Source organism: Schistocerca serialis, chromosome 1 (genome assembly GCF_023864345.2).
Source record: "Schistocerca serialis cubense isolate TAMUIC-IGC-003099 chromosome 1, iqSchSeri2.2, whole genome shotgun sequence".
NCBI classification, from domain to species: domain Eukaryota; kingdom Metazoa; phylum Arthropoda; class Insecta; order Orthoptera; family Acrididae; genus Schistocerca; species Schistocerca serialis.
This window is the reverse complement of record NC_064638.1, coordinates 485608121-485623657: the sequence shown is the minus strand read 5'-3', so window position 1 is coordinate 485623657 and position 15537 is coordinate 485608121. Positions and strand designations below refer to the sequence as shown.

Below are 15537 nucleotides of genomic sequence, written 5' to 3'. Positions count from 1 at the left end.
GGGAGAGGGTAAGGAGTCATTCCAATCCCGGGAGCGGAAAGACTTACCTTAGGGGGAAAAAAGGACAGGTATACACTCGCACACACGCACATATCCATATATCCATCCACACAAGTGTCTGTATGTGTGGATGGATATGTGCGTGTGTGCAAGTGTATACCTGTCCTTTTTTCCCCCTAAGGTAAGTCTTTCCGCTCCCGGGATTGGAATGACTCCTTACCCTCTCCCTTAAAACACACTTCCTTTCGTCTTCCCCTCTCCTTCCCTCTTTCCTGATGAGGCAACAGTTTGTTGCGAAAGCTTGAATTTTGTGTGTATGTTTGTGTTTGTTTGTGTGTCTATCGACCTGCCAGCGCTTTCGTTCGGTAAGTCACCTCATCTTTGTTTTTATATATAATTTTTCCCACGTGGAATGTTTCCCTCTATTATATTGATATCTATGAATCCTTTTATTGAATAGTAGCATTTCTCCCACAGAATCTGCTATAGTCTCATTTTTAAAATTTTTGATTTCATATCAAATATGTTTTTGCCAATTAACTTGTTGTATATTGTCATCCCCATGTACTGCAGAGTCCATGCATATAATTTTAACTGGTGTGTGGGTAGCATAAAATTATTTTTATTTCTTGTGTTGTATGTAAGGTTAAAATGATTCTGCTCAAATAATTTTTGTTTCCTGTGTAGGAAGATTATAATTTCATAAATATATATGGAGGGAACTGTAGTGGTTAATAAAAAAGAAAAAGAGAAGAAAAGAAAAGGTTGAAAATGTGGGAAGAAATGGTGAATAAAAAGGGGGTTTTAAAATCGTAAATGACTGTGAAAAAGGGAAAGAATAAATGCAAATCGGACTCCATATTACAGAAAAGCTATCGGACTTCGTGATTAGGAAAAGCTATTGTTGGGGTGGTCCTTGTGGCGTTTTTGGGCAAAAGTTAAACCAATTTCCACTACAAAAATTATTTGAAAAAAGACAGAGAATAACAAATGTAACTAACAGGGGGAGATGGCGTAGATAAGAGTTCATCCTTTACCAGGTTAACATGTCTTCTTTCATGCGGCATCCAAGTCTTCAAAAATCTCCTACTTCATTTCTGCGTGAAAAGTCTGCCCCGAAATCTTGCAATAAGTTTCATTGTCCAGGAATTTCTAATGTATACAAAACCGTCTTGATATTAAATACAATTTATTTTACGTTGCTTCCCTCCTCCAAATGTCATAACAACTTCCACAATATGTCTACACATTAATAAGTTTTTTTCGTTTTCATCAGATCACGTGTGCATTAAGCTTCTGCTCTCAAGAGACAATAAAGAAATAGAAAAAAGATAGAAAAAAAAGAGTTACCATTTTAGTATTTTCTCTGCCGTCGAGCGCTCATACCGCTGCGACGGTATAATTTATGTCTGAGGGAACAAGTGTAGCGCGGCGAAATTCAAACTCCCGCTACAGAACACTTAGAATTTGCAGTTTTCTAAATAATGGGCGACAAGACTCTGTTTGCTATGCACTATATATGTCTTGGACAATTTTCATTTGCAGTTCCAGTATTTGAGATACACTAGTTGAACTTCTGCAGAAAATTATCCCATATCTAATTACAGATTCAAAATAACTATGATATGTAATTTTTTGTGTGCTCTAGTCGGTGGAATTTGCTAGTATTTGCATTACAAATGCAAAACTGCTTAGTTTATTTGATAGGAAGTCAATATATGTATTCCAGCTTAAGTTATTGCCCGCATTTAGTCCTAGGAATTTGATCGTGTCAACCTCTTTCATAGGCTGATTGTTATGTTGTATTTCAAGTTTCACACATTTCGAATGTTTGGTTATGAACTGTACCAAATGGGTTTCTGCAATGTTCAGTTTCAACCCATTTAACTGTAACCAGTTTTCTAAGGTATTCGTTGTCTTATGGTGGAGCTCGCAAGTTTTTATGCATCATCATCTTCAATTAAAACAGAAGTATCATCTGCAAACGAAACTGATGGGGAATTTGTATTTACGGGTAAGTCATTTATGTTGAATAGGAACAGGATTGGCTCCAAAATGGAACCCTGAGGCACACCTTGTTATGCTGTATTCCATTTAGAATAATAATTCACTGCATCTGAGGTGATAGTTACACTTTGTTTTCTGTTGTGTAAGTATGATGTTAGCCAATTTAGAGCATTGTACTCAGTCCTGCATTTGTCTAATTTGTAGATAAGCAAGTCATGGTTCACAGAGCCGAATGCTTTTGTGAGATCATGGAAGATACCTGCAACTCTGCTCCTCTGATCCAATGATTTGTATATATTTTCATTAACATTATTTACTGCATTCAGAGTGTTTTTTCCTGGTTGAAATCCAAATTGGTTACTAATAATAATATCATTTTGTATAATAAAACTGTTGATCTAGTTTGCAGCTACTTTCTCTAACACTTTTGACAGGACTGGAAGAACAGAAATAGGCCAATAGTTTCCCATATCTTCCCTCGACACTTTCTTGAACAGAGGTCTAACTTTGGCAAACTTCAAAACACCAGGAAAGCACCCCAGTTCAAAAGACTGGTTGAATATTTTAGTTAGGAGAGGTTCTATTATGCCAAGCACTGTTTTAATCACTTTAGCGAGTATCCCATCCCACCCAGCAGAGTTTTTACTTGTTAATGAAAACATAACTTTTTTGACACCCTTTAAGGTAACTTTTTAAAAAGCCATAATATACTCAGCTTCTGTATGGATTCCAAAGGTATTTACTTTACTCTGATACTCTGCTACATCAGCATTTGACTTTCCCACATTTATGAAGAATCCATTTAAACACTCTGATATTTGTACCAGGTGTACAATAAAGCTATCATATGCTTTAATTGTACATATTTCGTTACTACTAACACTTAACTCTGATTTGACAACAGACCACATGGCTTTTGTTTTACTTTTATGTTGTACAATAAACTTCTTATTTGCCATGTGTTTGGCTGCCTTCACAACTTTTTAAATATAGCTTTTTAATGACAAACATCTGTTTCTATTATATTTCAGTTCATTGTGGAGTTTCCTTTTCCTAGCACTAGAAATTTTTATACCCTGGGTTATCCATTTAAATTTATTAGTCGTTTTATTGCCTGTGGTTCTAAGTGAAAAAGTTTCATTAAATATTTCAAGAAAGCTACTTAAAAATTGTTGAAGTTACTATTACTCAAAATACAGCTATTGTAAGGCCATCCAACCTCTCTTAACTTATTTGTAAATGTAATTGAATGTTTTTCATTTAATTTTATTTTCATATGGCTTTTGTTACAAGAAATATGTTTCCTAATTTTTGGTAATTCAGTGAATAATGCAAAGAGATCAGAGATTACTAAATCCATGCAAAATTTATGAAGGCCAGGACACGGCATGTACCGAAAATTGACACACACGGACCGATACCTGCATAAACCTTCAAATCACCACCTGAGGCAGAAAAGAGGCATGATTAATACACTCATAACGTGAGCAAGACTGAGGCACCGAGTGGTTGAAAATCAATGTCAAGTGGTATCTTCTAGTTATGTGGAGCTGCATCTCATTTGTTGTGATTGACGCCACACCCTGTGTAGGATGCAGATTGTTTTGCATTAGTTGTTTTGCATTAGTTGTTATGGTTAATATCTGTGTGACATGCTTTTTATATGTCAGGTGTTCATGTACGATTTTGGTGTCTCAAAGCTTCATTTGCATTTCTTTCTTTCAGATCTAACCAGGGCAACATTTTTAAATTTTGTCCTGTACATGACATAAACAGTCTTGTCATCGATAGATATATTTTGTCTCAATAAACTAGTCACTATGTGAAATTAAAAAAAATAGTTATGATTCTGTAATTTCTCATGGCTTATGATTTTATGTTATTGTTTTCCAGGTTATTAAAGAACCTTCTTATTCAAAAATTTTGAAAAGACTTCTGGATACGTTGCATGAAGATGCTCATGCTGTAAAAGGATTTACAGCATGTCAGATGCAAAGAAGCTTTGCCGTTAAACCTCAAGTAAACATTCTACTTGATGTGGCTCGGAAAACATATTGTGAAGTTATTGATGATATTACAAGTTAGTTCTTAGTGTGAGCCCTACTGTAACTATCTATCTTGTGCTAAAAGTAATGAGAATTCATGTATTTCTGCTAAAGTATGTGCATATGTTCTCTTGACAATTTTTTAATGTTTAATACTAAACATTACCAACTTGATGGAGTTGCAGTATTAGATTGCTAAAGTGGCAATAAATCAATGTTGTCAGAACGTGTAATTTGCCATTGAGATCAAAGTTATGTAAATATTACACACTTTTTGAAAATAACTGGTACATAAAGAAACAAACATCAGTCCACTTAATCTGCTGCTGTTGATGCAGTCCAATCATACCGTCCTCATTCACCCCATCCTCCAACTACTCAAAAGAAAAAAAAAGGCCACATTTCATTGTGTCGACCTCCATTGCTCTCAAAAAAGTGATTCCACAGTTTCATCTTAGTGTAATTACTATCATGAACATGTTATCCACTGTCAGTGGTGTAAGTCTACTTGTTCCACACTAGGCAAATAAAACTGAGTCAGCAGGCAATACAAATAACAGGTGATTGTCCAGAATATGAAACTTGCTGGCAGATTAAAACTGTGTGCTGAACCGAGACTTGAACTCAAGACCTGCGGGCAAGTGCTCTGCCAACTGAGCTACCCAAGGGTGACTCACGACTCGTCCTCACAGCTTCAATTCTGCCAGTACCTCATCTCCCACCTCCCAAACTTCACAGAAGTTCTTCTGCAAACCTTGCAAAACTATCACTCCTGGGAGAAATGGTATTGCGGAGACATCACTTAGCCACAGCCTGAGGGTTGTTTCCAGATGGGATTTTCACTCTGCACTCCTGAGTTTGGGTCTCAGTTTGGCACACAGTTTTAATCTGCCAGGAAATTTCAACAGTTAATCTTAATCAAAGTTTAAGTATGTTCTCAGATTATTCCACATCCCCAATGGCAAATGGTTCCATTTAATTGAGTCTCCTCTTATATTATTATCTATGTAATGTTCATAGCAGTTTGCTGTTTTCATTGGATTAGTTACAGCATCGTTGACTGGTATTTAGAGTCCTTATATTGGGTTTGCTTTTCTAAACCTATGATAATTGTATGGTTTTGTAGTTTACTACTACAAGTCTTGGTATCTTTCTTATGATACAGAAGTATCTGGAAATAGTTTAATCTGTTCTTCTCACTCAAATTTTTTCATAGGACTATGATGAATGAGATGGAAAATGACAGGAGATGATAGGCTAGGACAAGACAGTGGAGAGGGTGGACTAACTGAGACTTAGGTAGGGGGACTGAAAAAATGTAAGATATGCTAAAGGAACAAATCTCTCCTCAGCTATTCAGAGGAACTGGTGTATGGGGGAGAAAGGGGGCTGAACATTCAACTGGTTCAAAATCAGCAAGGCCATGAAAGTGAGATGCAAGTATATGCCACTCAAATGGACAATCAGCTAGGCTACGCTGCTTTGAATGTAACAGAATGGTGTGACTAAGTGAAAAAATCTTGATGAAACATATACATTAACTAAGTACTGAAGTAGCTGTTGAACCCACTGGTTTTACAGCGTGCAGCATCCTCCATAACTGGATGGTTAAGCCATAGTTTGATTATGTTGTTGTTAACTACCCCAAGCAGAAGACATCCTTTATTGGTGCTCTACAATTAATTCCAATTTTCAGTGGGATACAGTGATGCCATAGGGGTCATTTTTGACATGTGGTGGCATAGAAGTTGCTACTAAATAAAGTAATTTTTTATCCGTGCATTCACATGTCCAGTTATTCCTGACGTCCAGTTATTCCTTTGTGTGAGACTTCAAGTGTCAAGTGTATAACATATTTACTAATAATTCAACAGTCTTGTTCTACTGTTGTGTGTTCTCTGTGCTCTGAAGCTACTTATGTCATCAGTGCAGTATTTTCACTTTTTTCCACTGACTGAAGGTTTCATGTAAGCCCCTGTTTGAAATTCTACAATTTCTGCATAAATTTAGATCTTCTGAAGTCGTCTGCTATGGTTTAATATTGTGTTTTGCATATGTTATAACTATCATGTTGTGCTCCACTTAGTACCCCCTTGCCTTTGTCAGTGGTCTATATTATCTATATTTGTCTTACTGTAGCAATGTTTCTGACGCTTTTGTATATGCTTGTTAGTTAGTATAACCTCAATAAAAGTTTGAGATTCAAGGTTACATTCAAGATATCAATAAGAAATCAGTAAATTTTCTCCATGTTTCTCTCTCATTACAACACAGACCACTTCCTTGGGTGATGACGATTCCTTCTGATTTTAAAAGGAAAACTGAAATTCTTGTAGCATAAATGATTATGAAATTAAATATGTGACAAAGCAAGCTGGGATCTCTTTACTTCCTCTCTTGTTCCACCATCTGCCTCTTTAAATTCATTTTACTTTCATTTTTGCCTAATTACCATTAACATGCATGAGTATAAGCTGCATTTCTATAAAAGAGAAAGTTTGACCCTCAGTCTTAAGGAATATTGACCCAGGTCTAATTTTGTACTTAGTTTTGAGTACCGGTATGTAATTAATTCCCTAATTTATTTAGACCATTCCTAGTTAATATCTTTTGCTACAGATCACTATAGGGTGAAATCAGTAATTGTTTTGTGACTTAGACTCTATTGTTGAGTTATAAACAAATATAAATTCTGTGCTAATTATAAATATTTGGAAGAAGAACTACTAGAATTCTTGAAGTATTTATTTGGCTCTATTTAAAAACATATTAGCAAAGCCAGCCCTTAATTAATTCCAAAATAATTACCAGATTTGTGAAAAGTGTAACAATATCTGTTAATTTCATTATTTAAACAAATAATTTGGCCCAACCTTTGTGCTAGAAGGAACTGTTAAAAAGAAGGAATTTTTTTATGTATTCAGTTAATTGAATGAGTTATGTTTTAATTGTAATTCCTGTAACTTAAACAACAAACAATGTATATTTCAGTGCCTATTATTGTAAGGGTATATAAAGGATCGATTTTTGGTCCTGAGACAGTCAGTCCATGGCTGATTTTCAAACGTGAAACATGTATTGGTTAGATTAACAACAATGCATCAACTTAACGGTGGAAAAAGTGTAACGTGAATAGGCTGTGTGTTAGAAGAGTTAATGACAATGTCTGTTTAATTTATTTGAAAAATAGTGTCATATGTACTGTATTATTCTTAAAGAACTGTGAACTGTGTGGTTAGGTTTTTACTGCTCATAGTTGTTCAATAGCAAACTATTGTAGCAGTATGTTGATGTTGCCTGCAACCTATTAATGAGGCTTATCAACATTTGCCAACAGTTTACTGGCCATATAATTGTGTAATATTGGGGGGTTGTGAACAGAACTGTGAAACTCAGTTGTGCAACTGTTGGCTACATTGAACTTCCACCCCCCATTTTTTAGCCATTATAAGAATGCAGTACATTTACACCAAGGACTACCAACAAAGAAATAAAGCAGGTGAATGTCACATATGGTGCCCTTTTGGGCGAGGAACTATTGTATTTGGACACAATAAACAAGACTCATGAACTTTGAACAATGAACAGTGCAGTTTGAACATTGTGACTGAATTTAAAGTACGGGTGGCACTAGTAGTATTGAGAAGAGTGAATAGACTAATTAACAGTGAAAAGTAATTACAGTATTCTGAAACTTTGATCACGCATGAACAAGTAATGTAATAAGAAGCATCAACTACACAGCATAACAACAGAAGATTGTTGGCTGAGGTTATGGAGGCAGCCATTACAAATGTTGGACGCAGCAGCCAATCTGGAATCAAGCTCAGTGAAGCAGCTATTATTACAGCCAACCGGCAATCTAGCTCATCGAGCAGCCATAATGAAGAGGAGCCACAGCAGCTAATCAGCGCACCATCTGGATTCAACACACCTGACGTAAACAAGCAGGTTTTTGGCGAGTGGAAGAAACACAGCAGCAGCAGGAGGTGAGAGAATAAAAATAATTCGTAGCAAAAGCCGTTTTATATTAAGTGATACATAATGAGTGGCTTTAACAAAAAAGACAGTGTGATTAGGGAGAATGGACAACAAGGGAGTGATGTGATTAATAACAATGCTGTAGAGGTTAAGTTTTTAAATGATCAGTAAGACATATTGGGGACTGATTTGGTAGATGATAGTGGTTATAAATCAGACATGAATGTAACTTTAATGATGGGGATGAAAGTCATATTGCAGATGACATGATAAAAGTGTCACCTACATTGTGTGCTGATGTGAGCAAAATGGACAAAACAGTACTGAAGTGGGTGAAACTGTTAAGGCCAAGGAGGAAGAATCTAGTAGCGAAAGTCAGCAAAAACAAAAGTTTATGACAGATGGAAAATTGGAAGTGCTGTTAAGGCAAATTTTGAGTAGTATGAGTATGAAAAAAGATATTAGTAGGGTGGAAAATAAAACTGATAGCACTAAAACTGACATTGCTAATGTAAAGGATGATCTGAAGAAAGAAATTAAAAAAAAAAAATTAAGGTAGTCACTTCTAATCTTTCAGAATTGAATAAGAAGATTTAGGTGGCAGTGAAATATTGTGGTGAAAAGATAAGGAAAGTAGTACAGAATACTAATGAGAAATCAATATTAATGAGTAGAAAATGTGTAGAAGAGAGAGAAAAACTTTCTGATGACTATAGTAGGAGCATGGAGCCTTCCGAGAAACAGTGTGAAGACGAAGTCAAAGCAGCCAGGAAATTTTGTGCTGAAACTAGGGTTGAATTTTTTAATCACATTAAAAATGATTTAGAAACAGAGGTAGAAACCAAGTGTGCAGTAGTGGTAGAGGAAAAACTGATAAAAGTAAATAAAAATGTAGCTTCAAAATTGGCGAAATGGAGAAAAAAGTGAAAGAGGTACAAAATCTAAAGCATAGAGTGTTTAGTGTACCAAACAGTCCTTCATTTGTTAGTTGTAAAAAATATAATAATTTTGAACCATGTGAGGAAGTGCACCCACTGGATTCCATTAGGGAGTTTAATGATTTGCCATAAACATGAAATGACAAAGAGAAAATGTCATTTTCAAGAGGTTTTTTGAAAGGGGGTGCTTATGAATTGGCAGCTCAGGTAGCTGATAGTTGTACTTCATGACATAGTTTTAAGAAAGCATTTTTTTTGGTCCAAAGAGAAGCAGCAGAGAATTTTGAGTGAATTTGTGGAGGGGAGAGATTTGAGTCCAGGAAAGGTGCTGTGAAAGGTTTCTGTCAGTTTTGGATAAGCAAACTTAAATGTTTGGACAAAGAGCTATGTAGTGAACAAATAATTATGGGTTTGGAAACTAAGTTGCCTCAGAAAGTTAGATACTTGCTTGTACTTGCCCCTAGGAGTAGTACTAGTGATTTTTTTAATTATGTTGATAAAGTGCAAAGGATGAAGCGCTCAGTGGAAGATTCGTAGGAGGAATTTTGATGATAATAATCAATCAGGGAGAGAGTTTCAGGTAAACAGGATGAACAGAACTAATTCTAGTAGAAATTAAAGGAATGATTGGGTGGAGGTTAGCCAGAATGGGCACGGAAATGGTAGGAGAAATTCAAGGAACAGAAATGGATGAGAGGAAGGTAGTTCTGGATCAAACCATAGCAATTAGGGGATTCAGCATTCTGTTTTGGATTCAATTATGTGCTGATAATGCTTACCCCAGCTGTCTGTCTCATTTTTAATGTTTCCAGGGTCATTCAGACTCTTCTCCTATCCTATCTGTAGTTTATAAGTGAATCAGAAACATTCTATCTTTGACTTTCATGTGATTTTGACAGCAGGATGCTTTAGTGTAGGAATATTTTAGAAAAGGTTTCTCCAGTGTTATCTAAATATATTATGTTGTGGTAGTGGTAGGTAATGGAATCATAAGATGATGGAAGAAAAGGCAATATAAAAAGGAGCAGAAGTATTTGGTAATAATCCATGAGATACTGTGTTTATTCTGGTTTTATGAAATATGGTGAAAGTAAATTGGTGTCATGGTTAAAGAATTTCTGTCATATAAAGAGATAAAATTAACAGAAAATGAAAGGCGTCAACATATGTAGAGGAGAAGGTGCACAGATTATCTGAAAACTATAAATAACTTCTGAAGTACCAACTCATGTGTGAAATTAGTATAATTTGGTGCAGCAGCAGAGGCAATATGCAGTACAAACCATCTCAAATACTAGTTTGTAATATTAATTGTGGTATTCAGAGCAGTCAATATATGAAAATAACTATCTACGTATAGAAGTGTGTCATGGTACAGCCTCTTCTAACACTAAGGAAATAAAACTTTAAACATAGTTGCCTAGAATAACGTATGTGGAAAGAATAACAAGATTTATATGTATGTCACCCTTCAGGCTAGAATCTCAAGCCATTTGATGAAATTCAGTGAAATAATAGTTTTCTAAGTAATAATTTTGTCTGGCGAGTAATGAGAGTTAAGCTTGCCTTAGCATAAGAATCTGTTACTGTGGAGTGTTTTTCAGTAGTTTCAGTTTTGCATTGAATAAACAGAGCAGGTTTTTATTTATTAGGCAATGAAGCAGTAATGAAATAATGAATAATGTTAGCGTCTTAATGATTAGGAAGCCTGTGTCTGCAGTAGGGATATTTTTTTGAGAATGCACTCCACTAGCTAACGAGGTAAGAAATGTACGTAAAATAAAGTAATGAAAAAGATAACTGTATACAAATAAATGTGATGTAACTATTTTGATGATCTATTTTTGAACTAGGCAACTGTGTATATTGAGCAATTCACGACACTGCAGCTCGGAATGAGGGCTTAACAGAAAGAGCAATATTCTAGTGAGATATAAGTTATATAATGCTGCGTTATCGGCTCTATAGGTTATCTGAAAACTTGTATTTGTGTTCTGAGGAAATATAAGCTTAAAGTGGTAATAATGGAATAAAGAAAAGTAATTTTGCCGGTTAGCTGATAACTGTGGTGCTAGAGTGATGTGAATATTCTGATAGGTCAAGTATTTGGTAACATTTTGTGAGGATTTAATTTTCTGGCTGAATGAGAGTAGTACTCAGAGTGAGTGGAGAAGTAAGTGAAGATTTGATACAACTTCCATCCCCTTAATTTTGATTTGAGTAATAATTACATTATGTGATGGTGACTCTATTCTTTTTTCATAATGTAATTATTAGTAAATCTATGCTACTGCACAACTTCAGTTTTTGCTAGAGGGAATGTACATATTTTAGACACTAAGGTGATACGAGTCCATAAATGGTGTGAATTTCAAACCAGGACTTTGGCATTTTAGTGATTTTTCAAATGGAAAAGAAACCCAAATATTTCAAGTGTAAACAGTTTGGGACAGAGTTATGACCTAGAGTATTGTTTTTAGTGTAATGTCTGCCTAGTTTTAAAATTTTTACTAGTCCCCACCTTTTGTACTATAGTCAATTTTAGTGCTAATTATTGTGACATTATGAGACCTGTGTAATGTATTTATTTATAAAGTAATGACTATTATTTGTCATTAGAGTGAAACATTTTTTTCCTTACACTTAGTTAGAAGTAAAAGTGAGTGTACTAAAGTAGGGTATTTGTCTAATTTTTTCATGTGTTGTGGTGGAGGAGGACCAAATGCCACTTGGACCTGTTGAAGGAGTGGATGACTTGGTGTGAAAATGTGTTAAAACTCATTAAAAGAGTGAAAGTGTTTGTGCAAAACGCTAAACACTTAAAAAGTGGAATTTTCTGTCGGAAAATGAACTGCAAGGTGCAGTGCTATTTAACTTTTTGTAACTTGTATAAAGTGATATGTATCTTAGAATGTAATCTGTGTTTATCCAAAAAGCACATGACTTATGATGAAGATGCCTATTTTTATTAAAAATGTAATTTGTGGATATTTTATGCTATTGTATAGTACACTACATGTAAATATTTTGTATGGGGATTTTCATATGGCCAGTTTGTATACGCAGAAATTTGAAAACCATATGTATTGTAGTTATTGATAAGGAGATTTCTGATGTAATATTCTTTTGTGTGTAGAATATTAAACCCACTTTCTGGGGTCACTTGAGGTCATCGAATTGCTCAATTCGATATTTACAATATCTATATACAATATCTATCAGGTCAATCCAATGAGGGCATTATGTGACAAAGCAAGCTGGGACCTCTTTACATCTTCTCTTGTTTTGCCATCTGCCTCCTTAAATTTAATATTTTCAGTTGTGCCTAATTACCATTTACATGCATGAGTATAATCTGTATTTCCATAAAAGAGAAAGGTTGGTCCTCAGCCTTACGGAATATAGCACCAGGTCTAATTTTGTGCTTAGTTTTGTGTAAGTAATTAATTTCCTAATTTATTTAGACCATTCCTAGTTAATATCTTTTGCTACAGATTATTATAGGGTGAAATCAATAATTGTTTCATGACTTAGATTCCTACTGTTGAATTATAAACATATATAAATTCTGTACTAATTATAAACATTTGGAAGAAGAACTACTAGGATTCTTAAACTATTTATTTAGCTCTATTCAAAAATGTATTAGCAACGCCAGCCCTTAATTAATTCCAAAATAATTATCAGGTTAGTGAAAAGTATTGTTTGTGTAACTATACCTGTTAATTTCATTATTTAAACAAATAATTTGGCCCAACCTTTGTGCTAGAAGGAACTGTTAAAAAGAAGGAATTTTTCGATGTATTCAGCTAATTGAATGAGTTATGTTTTAATTGTAATTCCTGTAACTTAAACAATTAACAATGTATAGTTTCAGTTCCTATTATTGTGAGGGTATATAAAGGAATGATTTTTGGTCCCGAGACAGTCAGTCCATGGCCAATTTTCAGAAGTGAAACATGTATTGGTTAGATTAACAACAATGCATCAACTTAACAGTGGAAAAAGTGTAACGTGAATAGGCTGTGTGTTAGAAGAGTTAATGACAATATCTGTTTAATTTATTTGAAAAATAGTGTCACACGTATTGTATTATTCTTAAAGAACTGTGAACTATGTGGTTAGGTTTTTACTGCTCATAGATGTTCAATAGCAAACTATTGTAGCAGTATGCTGATGTTGCCTGCAACCTATTATTGAGGCTTATCAACATTTGTTAACAGTGTACTGGCCATATAATTGTGTAATATTGGGGGGTTGTGAACAGAACTGTGAAACTCAATTGTGCAACTGTCTGCTACATCATTTACAGTAGTCAGTGTTGAACTTCCCCCCCCCCCCCCCCCCCTATTTTTCAGCCATTATAAGAATGCAGTAATGCAGTACATCGACACCAAGGACTATCGATGAAGAAATAAAGCAGGCAAACGTCACAAACAGAATCAGTGCTGTTTGTTAAGTTACTTGTTTAATGTTGAGAGAAACATTGCATTAGTCAGGATGCAGCCAAACTGTGAATGTTGTTGCTGGGAATTGATGAGCTAGTTGCTATTCATTGGCAGCTGGAGATCACTATCAATTGCTGTCAAGTGATTGGAACCTCTTGTGAATGTGTGTGTTGGACAAACTACTGAGAGTCATGTACCAAATGTACTATCATCTCCATTGAAGCTCTCTCCTGTCCTGGATAAAAAACCTATCACTACCCAATAACTAGACTGTGAGTGATGAGTCACTGATAGGAGTTTCACCAAAGCTCACAGTCTAGATCATTGAGCCATAACTGATTCTGTCCCTCTGTTTCTGAGTCAAGTAGAGGGCTGGAAACAGAGATTTTGAAGGTTCTTTTACAAGTTAGGCTGTTTTCCATCATCAAGTTGAGAATTGTAGGGTTCCTCTTAATGTGCCAGTGATGCACTACACATCAGACACTGCTAACCAGGTGACAGTGTAGAGTGCACACAACAATTGCTTCTCTTGGGTGACTCTATTCAATCCAAAAAATGACCACTGCAGTATTAATGTAATACCCAAAGAAATATTTTTGAATATGTGAATATTAAAATCCTAGTAAGTGACTGCGTCACTAGAGTTTGTAGCACTTCTAAATATCAGCAGAGCTCAATTATACTATGTACAGAAACCTGGCAAAACTCTAAAACTGACCGCAGTGACAATAAATGGGAAGGATAGATTGCTGCTCACCATATATTGTAGATTTTGAGTCACAGACAGGCACAACAAAAAGTCTGCTAAATAAATAGGCGTTAGCTATGTGTAGTAAGGAGGTTACACAGAGGGTGTGGGGGAGAGGGGCAGGAGGAATGGAAAATGAGAGAAGTAAAAATACTGTGGGTGTGTTGGAGGAATAGAAGAGTGTGTAGTGCTGGAGTGGGAGCAAGGAAGGGGATAGGTAGGTGAAGGACAGGGACTAGCAAATATGGGGCTAGGATACTTACAAAGACATAGGACATACTGCAGGGAGAGTTCCCACCTGAGTACACTTGTGCAGGTAGAAAGGATCCAGATGGTATATTGTTTTGAGCAGCTTGCTCAGCAAATGGGTGGTCCAGCTGTTTCTAGGCCACAGTTTGTCATTGGCTATTCATGCTGACAGATAGCTTATTGGTTGTCATGCCCACATAGAACGCGGGACAGTGGTTGCAGATTAGCTTATGTATCAGATGACTGATTTCACTGGCAGGTCTTGCGTTTATGTCTATTATAGGGATATGAACTATGAGGCAAGGGAGTGAGAGCAGGACTGCATAGGGATGGAAGAGGATACTGTATAGGTTCCGTGGTCAGTGGAATATGTCTATGGGAGGGGTGGAAAGGATAGTGGGTAGGACATTCCTCATTCCAGGGAACAACAAGCAGTGGGACATTCGTCATATTTCAAAGCACAAGAGGTACTTGACTCCAGCACTACATAGCCTTCTATTGCAGCAATGCACCCACAGTCTTTTTTCTTCTCTCCTTCTCCACTCCCCCTCCCCCCTCCCGCACCCTCTGTCTAACCTCCCGACTTCACCTAGCTACCCTATTTTCTCCCCATCTCATCCCTGTATGCTCCCACAAGCAGCACATTATTGTCCCTCACCTCTACTCTGTTATCCCCCCCCCCCCCCCCATCCTCCTTCCCCCCCAGTCACCTCCTTACCCCCACCACTCATTTGTTGCTCCCATCATGCGCTGTTGCTCACAGTCTGGCCTCTGCAGCAAGAGACATTGGTCTTCTGTGTGTGACCTGTGTTTGCATGACTTTTTGTGTATGTTGTGTAATTCAGGAGAAGGCCTTTTGGCCAAAAGCTTACTTGTTTAGCAGTCTTTTTGTTGTGCCTGTCTGCGATTCAATGTCTCCACTACATGGTAAGTAGCAATCTATCCTTTCCATAATATTGTCATTATTCCATCCTGGATATTCCATTGTTTAAAATTGACAGCAGTGAGATTATGGGGTAAATATGAGGGTATAACAAAAGGCTAGGCTAATGGGAAAGGGAGGTTGTGTATTTATCACAGCAGACAAGAAACTCAGATCCATTAACATGGAAATTGAAGTC

The 15537-nt window shown here is 36.1% G+C and overlaps 1 protein-coding gene across 1 annotated transcript in view; it reads left to right on the top strand.

The window, feature by feature from the left end:
• The window catches only part of LOC126484459 (mutS protein homolog 4-like), a 302928-nt gene that overhangs the window by 132847 nt on the left and 154544 nt on the right, over nucleotides 1–15537 (top strand). The window contains exon 8 of the mRNA XM_050108020.1: nucleotides 3901–4087. Within this exon, the coding sequence (XP_049963977.1) occupies nucleotides 3901–4087 (187 nt within the window). The remainder of the gene's footprint in view (nucleotides 1–3900; nucleotides 4088–15537) is intronic.